Raw genomic sequence first — 13,652 nt, 5'->3', positions numbered from 1 at the left:
TTGCCAAAAGATTACATGCACTTTCTTTCTATTTTTTTAAATCTTTGAACTTAATTTGTGAACTTTTTCAATAAAACACATTAATCATAAATCTATCACACTTCTTAACCTGTATATTTTGATTTAACTTATTATATTATAAACAGTAGCGTTAGAAGTACTGGTGGTATAATTATAAACACGACATACAGCTTTACAAATTATTAGTGTTGTCGTAAAAAGAGCTTACATGGGATATTTAAAGATAACATATTGAACTGGAGGTTATAACTGAAAATCGCACATCCCTTTGTACACCTGATAAATGAACAGGCCATCATGTTTTAAATGCTCCATTTCCATTTTAGGTAATAAAGTGCCCTATGCTGGTGGGAAGACAGTTGAACCAATGTCTCCTGGTATTTAATCATTAATTAATTTTTCCGTTCTTTATCATAATAAAACTGAAAGCATTTTACGATACGATTATTGCTTAATGCGAAAATTTTATGATTGAATATCAAAATAACACAGCAAATGGATAGTTCACTATAGAAAAACATATTACCCACATCATTGCAGACCCTCAGTGCTGCCTTTAGATAAGCATCTAGATAATTACACTTTATCAAAATTGATTAGAGCAAACTGAATGTTTACTTTTAGCTTTTATTTTCACCACTGGTAAAATAAAATTGAAATTGCGGGTAGTTTTATATATTTACATAAGCTTAAAAGGCATTAATAAATATTTGAATTGAAAAAAAGGTATTTAACGCAGGCCCGTAGCCAGCAATTTCAGAGAGGGTGGGGATATGGTTTTCTGAAAAAGTGGACCTTTTGACATAAAATCCTCATGTAAGTGGACCTTTTCCAAGTAAAAAGGGGGATTATTTTGAACCCCCGAACTCCCCTGGCTACGGGCCTATAACGTAGTACAAAATATTTCTGAAATGAGACGACAAAATATGTATCTATATACTTCAGGGATGATAGCAGGTATTGCTGTCGGATGTTCAATAGTCATGATCATCATCTTGGTAACTGTCGGTGTCGGTTTTTGGTGGAGGAGGTAAGAAGGCCCATTTGTCTCGAGGATTACCTGTGCATGTTATAATTCCAGTAATCAGACTTAAATCAGTTTAAAACATTACCATCGAATTTTCGCAATTCGTTATGGCTTGAATTTTGATAAGACCTATCAGTCGTATACTTATAACATGACTTCTGTGGTATTTTTTAAAAAAATTCGATTGGCAGCATTGAGGCATGATTTATAACAGTTTCAAATGTCATATGTTTAGATAACATTTTAACCAATGGAACTTCTCATTGTCTTTGGTCTATGCAGGAGTTCACGGCCGTAGCCTCCAGGGGGCTGGGGGGGGAGGGCAGCTGCCCCCCCTGGGATTTAGAATTTTCCACACTGGTATGGGGACACCCCCTCCCCCTTCGGGGGATTCGTCCCCTTGTGTCCGCTTACTGCCCCCCCCCCCCCCGCCCCCCCCCCCCCCCCCCGGCCTTTTGCTCAGGCTACGGCCCTGGTGTTTAACAATATCTCATTTAATTCAGGAAAAGAAAGACTAATACACATATCACCAAGGCCTCTGTTCAATATACTGGCGAGTCAGCCGGGTCTTACTATGACCATGTTGCGACAGAAGGGCAAGACGGTCTGGATTCCCAGACACCGAAAAGAGAAACTCGTCCTTATTACAAGGGATTGGTAATTAGGACAGCTCACGGCTCAAAACAGGCAAATCATGGCGGACAAGCACAAACAGGATCTGCTGAAATTGACAACGTCATGAATGAAAACATCGTGGTAGGAGGCACAAATGGCGTCGATGCTGGGCACAGAGTTTCAGACAGAAACAGCAACATGATAGGAAGCGGAACTTATGCAAGTATTGACCGCGATGATGGAGCAGATTTAAACGCAGACTTCCAGCAAAGTTTTGGCACTTACTCTACTATGGATGATGTCAACGTTCCTCCTCACTTTACGTCACTAGATGCTACCAAAAGCGACAATGACAGTGGCAACAAAGTCACTGACAGCGCTTTAAGTGAAGACGACATTTCCCAACTTTATGGAAAAGTAGACATGGCAAAAAAGAAGAAGTATCGTCAGCAGCATGAAGGAAATCCAGACGATACCATTGACGAAATAGAGATGACTGAAAATGATATATACGGAGAATGAACAGAAGTATCTTTTGTATGATCGAATGATTTAAAAGCCAGTTTACACTAGTTACACTCCTCAAAAACTACCAGTGCTTTACAATAAACCTGCAATCTGCAGGTTATCTTATTGTATTATGCAAACTCCAGGGCCCGGTTTCATCAAGGCTGGATAGCGCTATCCTATGGCTAAAAATGGCCGCTATCCTCTGGATAGAGCTGTCCAGAGGATAGTGCGTTTCATCAACAGTGGATAGCGTTATCCAGAGGATAAATCAGCTTATTCAGAGGATAAAGTTGTCCGCTCGAAATAGGTGGGATAAATCTGCTATCATGCTGTTAAATCATCAAAAATGGCGAACCTGTTTGCTTTGGAAGTAAATCCTATGAGATTTCACAGGCGTAGAATGATTAGAAAGAGAATTTTAGAAGATGTATGTTTGCTTTTGATGATTTAAGTGATGCTGAATCAATAGATTACATAACAGACTTTATCAAAGTTGACATCGCGCCTGCTACGAACAAAATCCATGCAATCTCCCTGAGAGACCAACTATCTTTATTTTACTAAAACATACCTTTTAAATCGACGAAAAATGTCTACACTGCTATTGACAGAATCTGCCAAATGTGCCAAGTCAGCCATTTTGTTAGAAAGTATGTCACGACCTTGCCCTTCAACTGTGTAATCTGTGTAAACATTGCATGAGGCTCAACTAATGCAATGTGATGTGTTATCGACACTGACACTAAAATATCCTGTATATATTTTCCCCATTATTTTAATCTAAGATCTAATAAACAGAATTGCGTGCATTTTTGTGAAATTTATAGGGTGTCAGAAACGGTAGAATATCTCGAGTAATAAGGGTATGAGAGTCTTATTATGTATACTGTCATCTTTAGAAATAAATTTCAAATGATGTGAGATGTTCCTCGAGTTGATCTAAACCATATTTTGTGTTCAAAAGTGAATTTGAAATCGAAGTTTTACCAAAGCTGTAACTGGAGTTCAACTTTACCTCTAATGCTTGCATTCTTAGAGAACAGGTTCCAACTTCGAATTATCAGTAAGTTGTGGCAAATTTATTCAGCTTTCTGCCAATGTAAGCATGTAAGGAACTTTACCGTTATCCAGGAATGGCACAAATCAATTCACACCCGTGTATGTAAAAAAAAGTCGTACTTGCAACAACCGTAAGCCAGCCTCGTTTTGACTTAGTACATTCTTGTTATATTCTAACCTCGTTTTGAATTCCCCACCCGCACAATATTTTCTATATAGAGAAGAGAATCTTGCACAGGAAGAATGGAGGAAATGAACATTTCATTTTTTTTTTTGGTAAATAAGCATTTATCTATTACACGAGGCCACCCGCTGCCAGTTTCTTTTTATTGAAAGACTAATAAAAACAAAACAAACAAGACTTTTATCAACTGAATTTGTTTTTTTTTACATATGAACAACTATATAATATTTAAAACATAATATCATCAACAAAAATATCAATATTGTGACAGCCAACAGGAATTAAAGCTGATGCAAATATACATGTATATTTGTGGCAAAAATTATTTTTTACTTTTGCAACACATTGATATGGCAATTATATTTTACACTTCTTGATCATAACATAGAGTTATAGCCACAGGACACACTACTCCTTTTAAAAACAGGATCAATATAAACAATTTATATAATTTCATAAATTTACCTGGAATCAGCAATTTATTTCACTGATACCAGTTAGTCCTGTACCAGTCTATATTTTCATTTGAATTTATTTTGTAAGTGTCATAGTGGTGATTTCACAGCCAAACTTCATTTAAAAACTTGCACATTTAATTATATTACATGAATCTGTTAATGTATTTTATTCATTAGAAATAACTGTAACCAAGTTTTAAAAGCATGTTTTCAGTTTTAAAAGGATTAAGTAACTTCTGAGCTTCTGTCATAATTGCCAAGGAATGGCAAAATGATTAATCCTGGTCCCTTTCATGTTCTTCAAGCCTAGAAAAATATTAGATTAAAGCATTAAAAAGTTTGAAAAGGTAACATTCAAAAACATTTTTACCTGCATATATCTTTACACACACACACAACAACAACAACAACAACACGCACTAAAATCAGCATAAATAATAAACCACAATCTTGATAATAGGGAAGCTGGTATCAATCGATTTATCTAAAATAGTACTCTTAAAGTGTATCAATATTGAAGTCTACAAACTACAGTGTTCACAACTATAATACACTATAAAACAAAGGAGGAGTTTTGTTGATATAATGTTCTTTTTTTCATGAAACATTTTCCCCTCACATACTTATAACCCATGTGTTGTGTGTGTGGGAGATTTTAAACAAAACTAAACTGTTCCTTCTAACAAAAAATTGCCTATGATATGGCTATCACAATTTGAAAACATATACACAATGTTATAGCACTTGGCATTTTATGATGCACAGTATGTATGTACGTATGTATTGCAAATGGTCAACAAATGGGGGTAAAAATGTAATAAAACTTATTTTGACTAACAAGTTTTCCCCCATATTGATATTGTACATTTGTACCCTGCCAAAGAAGCAAACATGTTAAAAGTCAAAATTTGTTATTCATATTTTTGAAAAGATGCTCGTGGTTGGTTTTCAATTTTGTATCTTTCACAACTATAATTTACAAGCATGTGTGGCCCCACACTCACCCCATGCACACACATGCAGGGCAGATAACATTGCTTTTCACTGACATCAACATCCAACAACTATAAATAGACTTTCCCACACCTTGGACAGGGACCACAAGGAAAACACATGGGTAAATGTCCTAGCTAAGCTTTCTCTTGGGCATGATATATTATTCAATTTATGATAAAATAAAAAATATGTTCAAGTGATATATACCAATAAATTGATATGAAAAGCTACTTACTACTTGGCAATGTACATGTATATTCAGCTGTGGAACACTGACATCTTAATTGTTATAATACAAGCCTTTGAACTGTCAACACTATAGGTCACTGAAAGTATAAAAAGGTAGATAAAATATTGAACCTATTATTTATTGGGCATTCTTGTACATGATAATAATAAATAACTGATAAATATTTTCTATCAGTTTATACAAGTTTCAATCCTTTTTCATGGAAATTTCAAAATATTACTTTTTTTGTTTTTTTTTCATCTTACTTAAATCAAAATGCAAATAAATAGCATGAAAAGGATAATGTAGAATATCTAAAAAATGGCTTTTACATCCTCAAAAGTGACCTATCCCCCTCTCATAATATATCTATCTATACAGAATCAAGTATACTACATGTCATTTTGCGGGCCATTTCTGTTAATAAACATCAAAGCACAAAAAAAAAAGCATAAGAAGGCAAATTCTCAATATTTTATTGTGACATTCATACAAGACATGAGGCAAGACTGCCCCCACATTCACTCTACTGTGATCGCCCCAACCACACACACTGTCATTTCATGAAGCATTTAATCTAGTTAACTTCAAAACACCAAAAAATTGCATGAAAATGCAAAAATTCAATATTAAACTTCGACATTCATTCAAGATGTAACACAAGACTGCCCATGTAGTTACTCGGAACATTGCAAAATATACTACCTGTCGGAAATGTAGAAAATCGATAAGTTACAGGTTAGGTTCCTACATAAATTTTTTACCTGTTCAAAAACATATGTCAAACTATTAAAAAAACTGAACAGATAAAGAAAAATCATTGTTATCTGCATTTGGCACAATTCAAAAGAACGTGTTTACATTTGGGTTCTGTGTGCCGCCATTTTGGAACACGACAGTAACTTGATAGAAGATTCAGTGAAACCGATACCTAAACACTACTATGGTATATAAAATATAGCTTCAGAACATACTTTATCGTTCTGTCAAGTGCATTAGTAAAATTATCAACATATCAGCGTATAAACGTCTGTTCATCTTACCTGTCTCTATGCCTGCTTCTCCCGCCATATTTAGGACGGCCGCCACTTCAAGTTTTGAAAACGAGGCCAAATCTAATATTCTCCAAAATAACCGTCATATGAGCCGGTGGCTCCCGGGCTGTACATACATGGGCACTATCAATCTGTCCCTTGTGTGTCATGCTCAGTAAGATATTTCCACTGTACCGACAACATTATTACAAGTATCGGATTTCCACTGTACCAACAACATTATTACCAGTATCGGATACAAAAAGGCAGGTGCAATCACCACAGTGGATTGAGTGGAATTATACAAATGACAAATAATAAGAGAGTAGCACATGTCAGAACCTTTTTAACAGTAAAATATTATTTTATTATTTCGGGTGAATGTCATAATGCAAGTGTTGCAGATGATTTAGATGCACCACTGTCAAGTTTGCAAAGTGATTGTAAACAATCAAAAAGACACACAGATGTATTAAATAAGCAAAATGGTAAGCTGCCCGAAATTAAATATTTAATTTTTGCTCGATAGTTTTACAAGTGCACGAAAAGCTAGGTCAGTGTTGTCCATACAGTGGACTTTAACATAACATGAGCAATTAACACGTCAGCATCTTTTTAACTGTGTGATAATATTTTTTCAGATATATGTTGCAATGGAAGTGATTCTGATGACGACATACCTCTGTCAAGTTAACTCGGTGCTACTCAAGAACCTGACAGGCACATTGATATTTCAGCAAATGGACCACCTTGAAACTAGCCATATGTTGTTCTTCATGAAAAACAAATATATCACTATAAATTGTCTCCCTTCTGTAAACTCTGAAGTTTAGTTTACTGTCAAGTCTAGGTTGGAATTAGTCAGTAGTGCTCTTAACAATAGATAAATATTATCATCACGTGCATAATTTTTATTGAATGAGATATTAATGTTGAAACAAGTCAAAATAGGGGGAAAATGCTATAATTCTTTGTCATGTGAAACTAGTACTCCTAAATAAATTACCTATCTGTTGTGATTGTGTAACAGTCAGTGGTATCTAAAGTTGTTAACATTTTTATTTGCATTTCAATATCTGTGCCTTATTAAATCTATAATAAAATGCTTATGAACAGAATATGACTTGTATTATGTTACTATATCAGCCAGAAATGAATGATCAGTTTTAAATGCTAAATCTGATGAAATATTGATAATTTTTAGCAATCATCTTTTATTTAGTCATTTTTAGTGAGATGGCAAACAAAATTGTTACACATATTATTCTTCCAATACATTCTGTGGAAGATGTTCAAAAGACATATGTTTCAAAACAGATTTTGCAGAGTTTAAATATATGTGCATGATTATGCAGTCGCAAGGAAACTATATTGCATGTGTTCTTTATAAATATGAAAAAACGAGTTTACTTTTATTTGATTGTCAGTATAAAGATATGTCTTACCTTTCACTATCATTATGAAGTAGGTACCCAAATTAGTGTTTGTGAAAGTGAAATTAAAAACTACTTTTTCTTAAAGGATTTTTTTTTTCAGTCCTTTTTGTTTCACTGATTTGCTACGAATATTCTGGTGAATTTTAATTGATTATGCTTTAAAAGAATGACCGCTAATAGTGACAATGTTTTACAAACATGCATAATAGATCAAGTTTCTGTTTTGGTGTAGCTTCACCATTCAGTTTCTCCCAGTGATTAGCATGACCTTATTGTCCAAAACGGCATCGAATATCACTATCTGTTACGTTGATGATCTCGTCACGTTTCCGGCTATATCTCCACGTTGAGTCAATTTCTATAAAATGGCAGCTGTTGTTACAGGTAGTGCGCTATTGGGTATTGCCTCCTCTGAATATAAAGTATTAAGACAACTACGAAATGTAAACAAACTGTACATCTTTAGAACTTTTTAATAAAAAACTCCACGTGTGCCATTGCTTATCCAATATGGCGGATCTACTTGACGACGATGTGGCGTCCGCGAGAATGCACGAGAAATCACGCTATTCGCTAAACACGGGTTAGGTACAATGGGGATTAAAATTAAGCCCGGCTATCAAAACAACTTAAGGGGAACAATAGAGCAATGTTTACCCGTACGAACGTCTGGTCAAAGGGAAAATGCCGCTGTCCAATCTTTCTGTTTATTAGATCTTAGTTTTAATGAATGTACCATCTTGAAATATACTTAGAATATTGTTTATTATGGGTTATTTATTTTCCAAATATGGTATAGACCACTTTTTGTTAGCAACTATCATGGCTTTTATAATGTTTATAGCAACCAACTGCATTATGGGAATGTCTTTTTCCAAATATGGTATTGGATAAATTTTTATCCATTGTATTACCAAGGAGTTATAACAGAAGGAGATTACACGCGTGGGGGCGGAGCCCGTATTACGGTCTCTCATTGGTCGGAATGAATAGAACCCAGAGAACAATGGATGCCTATCTCTGTTACGCTTAATTGCTACTCTCGTTTAAATCTCGTTTGTTAGTATCTGTGCCTTCGTCTGTTGATTTTTGAGGACAGAAACAGAAACGGAGTCCCAAGTTTCTAAAAAATGAGAGAAATACAGAATTTATATGATATAACGTTGGACAAGGTTTTCAAAAAACAGGTAAGTGCTTTTAAATGCATAACTACACGAAATATGAAGATAAATTGCAACTTTTATGTCGTAGGGTCTCACTGTGTAAGTGTCCAGCTACACGTTGATCTCGCGAGGTGGTGTGTGGAGAATAAATATTGCACAAAAAATATTTCCCACTCATAACAAGTGCCTATAAATATAGTATCAGATGAAGAAAGTTTGGTCTTTATACAGTTGCAATTGTTAAGTAATTTGTGGCAATAGCAAAGAATAAAACTTAGGTGCACTTTCAGTAGCCGAATAACAAGCAGATGCTTAAGCCGCCATCTTGTTAATATTTCAAAAAAAAATTACTCCAAAAGACATTTTCCTCCTACTTTTTGAAACTTGTGTCACATGACAGTCATAAAATTTAACTAATTGTTATGTTTGCAACACACTTGCTTGAGCAGTATTGTTTTTTTTTTTGCGATTTTACATGTGGTCTAGCTTGGATACGACAATTGACAATTTTCATGAGTTCCGATCAAAAAGTGTTACGCTTGTTACGGCCAAAAGCCTTACCGCTTTTTGTACTTTTCAAATGCAAGATTATAAAAAAATTTGGTGTGTTTAGATTCTTGAACATCTTGTTCGTGGCGTGGTATATATTGCATGGATACTGCTCCAATATTTCTTGAAAAAAATAACCTGATTTGTTCAGAATACCAATTTTTTACTCTAGTGTTATGGGTAAATGTACCATTTTGGCCTTTACCTTTTTCATGTTTAAATCTAAAAAGACTTATCATGACAGTTGGTCATCAATTTTCTTCTCACCATGGTGGGTGGCATTGGAGTGGTAACTTTGTTGTTAAAGTAAGGTGCTCAGTTATTTTGACTGGAAAAGTTTTGCCTCCACTTAGCATTTTCCATCATGGCGGTCTAACGGGAAGTTTGACTTCACAGTGTCTTTGGTATAGTTATTTTAAACTTATTTAGTCTTCTTTTTACATATATATGTTTTAATTCATATTAAACCTTTGAAAAAAGAACACCCATGAATCCTGGTGCTTCTTAATTTAAAGTCTTAAGGTTTTAAGTTCACCTAGGCTCCACCAATTACTTTACCTGTTATCTCACTACACATCTCCCTTTGAGTCAAGGTGTGTAAGACACACCTTATTGTGTAAGGCACCTCTATTATTAAGGGGTACTTGCTTCTCTACTTTAATTATACTTCACTACTTTGGCATGTTAGGTGGCAAGCTTGGATGTTTCAGTTCATTTTAAGAAAGAAGCTTTGCCTTGGTGGTTACAAAAGAATAGAACTCTATTAAGGTTTATTCATTACTTGAAAGTAAATATTTCATCTTGCAGTGTTGAAACAGAAATTCTCTCAAAATTGATAATGAATTTTACATGCTTATCTTAACACTACTCAAGTTTTTTTTTCTTCTATTATAGATATGGGAGATGGTTGCATTGAATATATGAATTATGGTCAGACTGGAAAAAATTAAAAAATGTCAATGAAAAAAGAGGTCAGCGTGTCTGGGGTAAGTTACTTTTGTCATAATGCCTATGATGCATTAAACATTCACTAACAACAGTACCCTTCTTAATTTTTTTTCAAAATACAACAACCTTGGGCATTTTCCTTTTAGCAACCAGCCTCTCTGAAATCCCCTTTTTGTCCTGTCAGAAGAGTAGGAACCAGGGCGGATTTAAATAATTTCTTGTAATAAGTACAATTTCTTTCAATTTCTTGGGGTTATTAGCTTGTGATCATGAATCTTGATATTCTACATAAATTTAGTTGTAAATTGTTCATTTATGTGGTGAACATTATTTCAGTCAAGTCATAACAAGACACATTAAACTTCACTGCGTAATTCTGTAATGTCTACATGGATACTAGTAGTTCATAATGCTATTATTATGTTTTTTTTTTTTTTTTCTAACCTACAGGTTTCTCTCTTCTGAGTGGCATGGCATTGGCAGGCAGAAGAAAAGACCCTGAAGAAATTCTCACTCTAGTTGTCATTTTTGGAGAAGAAACTGGATAAGACTGGCCAACAGAGATTGCATTAGATTAATAGTACTCCTTCATGACATTTTAAAATATTTTCAGTCACCTAACTGACTCTATACATTTCAAAAGTTGACATTAATTTTATGTTACTGTCACGTGGAAAAAAATTCAAAACCTATATATAATTTGTTGAGTGCCATGGTATAACAGTCTACTTGATTGCCAGTAAAATTTGGACTGTTTCAGTGAAATTTCTTTAAAGCAGTCACTTACTGGCCCAGTTAATTTTTTCAGCTGTAACATGTACTCCAGTTCATTTTATAAATGTTCTTACTAAGTGTTGTCTTGATTTATAATAACCTTTTGAAAATCCCATGTTTTTTATCCTATTTGTAAGAATTAGCCACTTTATCTTCTAGGGATTTTTTCATTCAGCTCATTAGATTCTCAGACCTTGCTGGCCTGTGAGTGGAATAGTATCTGGCACAGACTGGTATCAGCAAGTCAGATAAAAAGAATATAATTATTTCTATTCGCACGGTTGAAAAAAATGCCAACATAGACTGCATAAAACTAGAAAACTATAGCAACTTAATCATTCCTATGACTTCATTAATTACTGCTTGTGTAAAATTTTGTTTTTGTTCTTCTATTGATATAATAAAATGGTTTTACTCACAGATGCTACTATCATGATGCTTGAGTATAGAGTTGACTTAAAAGATATTTTAAGTTAATATAGTAAATAATAATTTGAAATTCAAAATTCTCTTCTTTATTTGTTTCACTTTAAAGAGTTCAGTTAATACTAAAATTTCTGATATATTTTGTACATAAATATATTTATGAATGAATAAAAATTATCTGTAATGTTTAGCACTGTGTACTACTTTACCGACAAATATGAAGTGTTAGTATTTGTGAAAATAATCCTGAAAAAAGGTAATTTCCAAGATAAAGAAATTTATAACGAGTATTTAGTAAACTGACATGTCGTGGCATTGCCTCAACCTTTGATTAAAATTTCACTTTAATGCATTATGATATTAAAATTATACTGAGTGAGAGAAAAAATACTTAAAGAAGTTTAAAACCAGGACCCAAGGGCAGGAGGGTCCAAACGTTTATGTATTAATATTATGTTCTTTGGCAGTGAGGACAGACGTTCACTTGAATGTCATTTTCAAAAACCACAGCTGAGACGTTTTCTTTTGACTTATTAACTCTTATCCTTGGTGATTTTTCACTGTGTTGTGCAAAAGAAAAGCCATCTATCACCGACTCAAAAAACCTCATGGCGTCCATCCTCAGTCACCACCTTATAATCGCCTTCTATGATATCGTTCCCTCCCAGCACATCGTCCAAATAACTACCTGTGAAAAAAATCGTCAGCATACAGCGCCGCTTTGACACTACTGATCTCGAATTCTAACGCGAAATAACGCATATAAAATCAATCTTCAAGCGGAGGAGAGCGACCCAGACGAAACCTTGAGACAGGAGGTCCCCCGTAGCTAGCTCCGCCCACCGTAACAGACATCGGACAATAGAGAGGCTTGCGTGTAATCTCCTTCTGTTATAACTCCTTGGTATTACTATCATGCTCTTTATCCAGCTTTTATGAAACACAAATTTACACAGAGGATAACTATCCAGAGAATAAGAGATTTATACCATGGATAGTGTTATCCACAGGATAGCCTATCCAGCCTTGATGAAACCGGGCCCAGTATTATCTGACCCGACAAAATACTTAAGGAATATGCCTGGCCTCTCTTAATTTTTTTCTTGTTCATAGCAAGGAGTTATAACAGAAGGAGATTACACGCGTGGGGGCGGAGCCCGTATTACGGTCTCTCATTGGTCGGAATGAATAGAACCCAGAGAACAATGGATGCCTATCTCTGTTACGCTTAATTGTTACTCTCGTTTAAATCTCGTTTGTTAGTATCTGTGCCTTCGTCTGTTGATTTTTGAGGACAGAAACAGAAACGGAGTCCCAAGTTTCTAAAAAATGAGAGAAATACAGAATTTATATGATATTACGTTGGACAAGGTTTTCAAAAAACAGGTAAGTGCTTTTAAATGCATAACTACACGAAATATGAAGATAAATTGCAACTTTTATGTCGTAGGGTCTCACTGTGTAAGTGTCCAGCTACACGTTGATCTCGCGAGGTGGTGTGTGGAGAATAAATATTGCACGAAAAATATTTCCCACTCATAACAAGTGCCTATAAATATAGTATCAGATGAAGAAAGTTTGGTCTTTATACAGTTGCAATTGTTAAGTAATTTGTGGCAATAGCAAAGAATAAAACTTGGGTGCACTTTCAGTAGCCGAATAACAAGCAGATGCTTAAGCCGCCATCTTGTTAATATTTCGAAAAAAAATTACTCCAAAAGACATTTTCCTCCTACTTTTTGAAACTTGCGTCACATGACAGTCATAAAATTTAACTAATTGTTATGTGTGCAACACACTTGCTTGAGCAGTAATGTTTTTTTTTGCGATTTAACATGTGGTCTAGCTTGGATACGATAATTGACAATTTTCATGAGTTCCGATCAAAAAGTGTTACGCTTGTTACGGCCAAAAGCCTTACCGTTTTTTGTACTTTTCAAATGCGTGATTATAAAAAAAATTGGTGTGTTTAGATTCTTGAACATCTTGGTCGTGGCGTGGTATATATTGCATGGATACTGCTCCAATATTTCTTGAAAAAAATAACCTGATTTGTTCAGAATACCAATTTTTTACTCTAGTGTTATGGGTAAATGTACCATTTTGGTCTTTACCTTTTTCGTGTTTAAAACTAAAAAAACTTATCATGACAGTTGGTCATCCTTTTTCTTCTCACCATGGTGGGTGGCTTTGGAGTGGTAACTGTGTAGTTAAAGTAAGGTG

At 34.7% G+C, this 13,652-nt stretch overlaps 1 protein-coding gene and 3 long non-coding RNA genes across 5 annotated transcripts; 3 read left to right on the top strand and 1 right to left on the bottom strand.

Annotated features, from left to right (window-relative positions):
- Nucleotides 1-250: 250 nt before the first annotated feature.
- On the top strand, nucleotides 251-2,304 carry LOC147762776 (uncharacterized). Its single transcript, XM_087007478.1, has 3 exons — nucleotides 251-398; nucleotides 967-1,051; nucleotides 1,552-2,304. Exons 1-3 carry the CDS (start codon nucleotides 305-307, stop codon nucleotides 2,183-2,185), a joined length of 813 nt encoding a protein of 270 aa, XP_086863604.1. The 5' UTR covers nucleotides 251-304; the 3' UTR covers nucleotides 2,186-2,304.
- Nucleotides 2,305-3,545: 1,241 nt separating this feature from the next.
- On the bottom strand, nucleotides 3,546-6,267 carry LOC106158294 (uncharacterized). The gene is made up of 3 exons (XR_015333463.1): nucleotides 6,143-6,267; nucleotides 5,106-5,196; nucleotides 3,546-4,180 (listed from the first exon to the last, which is right to left on the bottom strand). It is a non-coding gene; the product is annotated as an uncharacterized LOC106158294 (long non-coding RNA).
- A 4-nt stretch (nucleotides 6,268-6,271) lies between these two features.
- LOC147762775 (uncharacterized) lies at nucleotides 6,272-7,251 on the top strand. The gene is made up of 2 exons (XR_015333464.1): nucleotides 6,272-6,621; nucleotides 6,775-7,251. It is a non-coding gene; the product is annotated as an uncharacterized LOC147762775 (long non-coding RNA).
- Nucleotides 7,252-8,472: 1,221 nt separating this feature from the next.
- On the top strand, nucleotides 8,473-11,619 carry LOC106178537 (uncharacterized). 2 transcript variants are annotated; one of them, XR_001239966.2, is made up of 3 exons: nucleotides 8,473-8,756; nucleotides 10,176-10,267; nucleotides 10,680-11,619. It is a non-coding gene; the product is annotated as an uncharacterized LOC106178537 (long non-coding RNA). The 2 variants fall into 2 exon arrangements; XR_001239965.3 differs by lacking the exon at nucleotides 10,680-11,619 and adding an exon at nucleotides 10,376-10,671.
- The last annotated feature ends 2,033 nt before the right edge of the window (nucleotides 11,620-13,652 follow it).

The sequence above is a fragment of the Lingula anatina genome, chromosome 3 (genome assembly GCF_051362555.1).
Source record: "Lingula anatina isolate TDL-2025a chromosome 3, LinAna3.0, whole genome shotgun sequence".
Taxonomy (NCBI): Eukaryota; Metazoa; Brachiopoda; class Lingulata; order Lingulida; family Lingulidae; genus Lingula; species Lingula anatina.
Note: the sequence above shows the minus strand (reverse complement) of the source record. Positions and strands in the feature narration are given on the sequence as shown.

Bases quoted from the DNA above. Each gene is read 5' to 3' on its own strand.
- LOC147762776 (XM_087007478.1), top strand. From the start codon at position 305: ATGAACAGGCCATCATGTTTTAAATGCTCCATTTCCATTTTAGGTAAT. The intron at 399-966 runs GTATTTAATCAT...TATATACTTCAG, and splicing joins AGTTGAACCAATGTCTCCTG to GGATGATAGCAGGTATTGCT. The intron at 1,052-1,551 runs GTAAGAAGGCCC...CATTTAATTCAG, and splicing joins GTCGGTTTTTGGTGGAGGAG to GAAAAGAAAGACTAATACAC.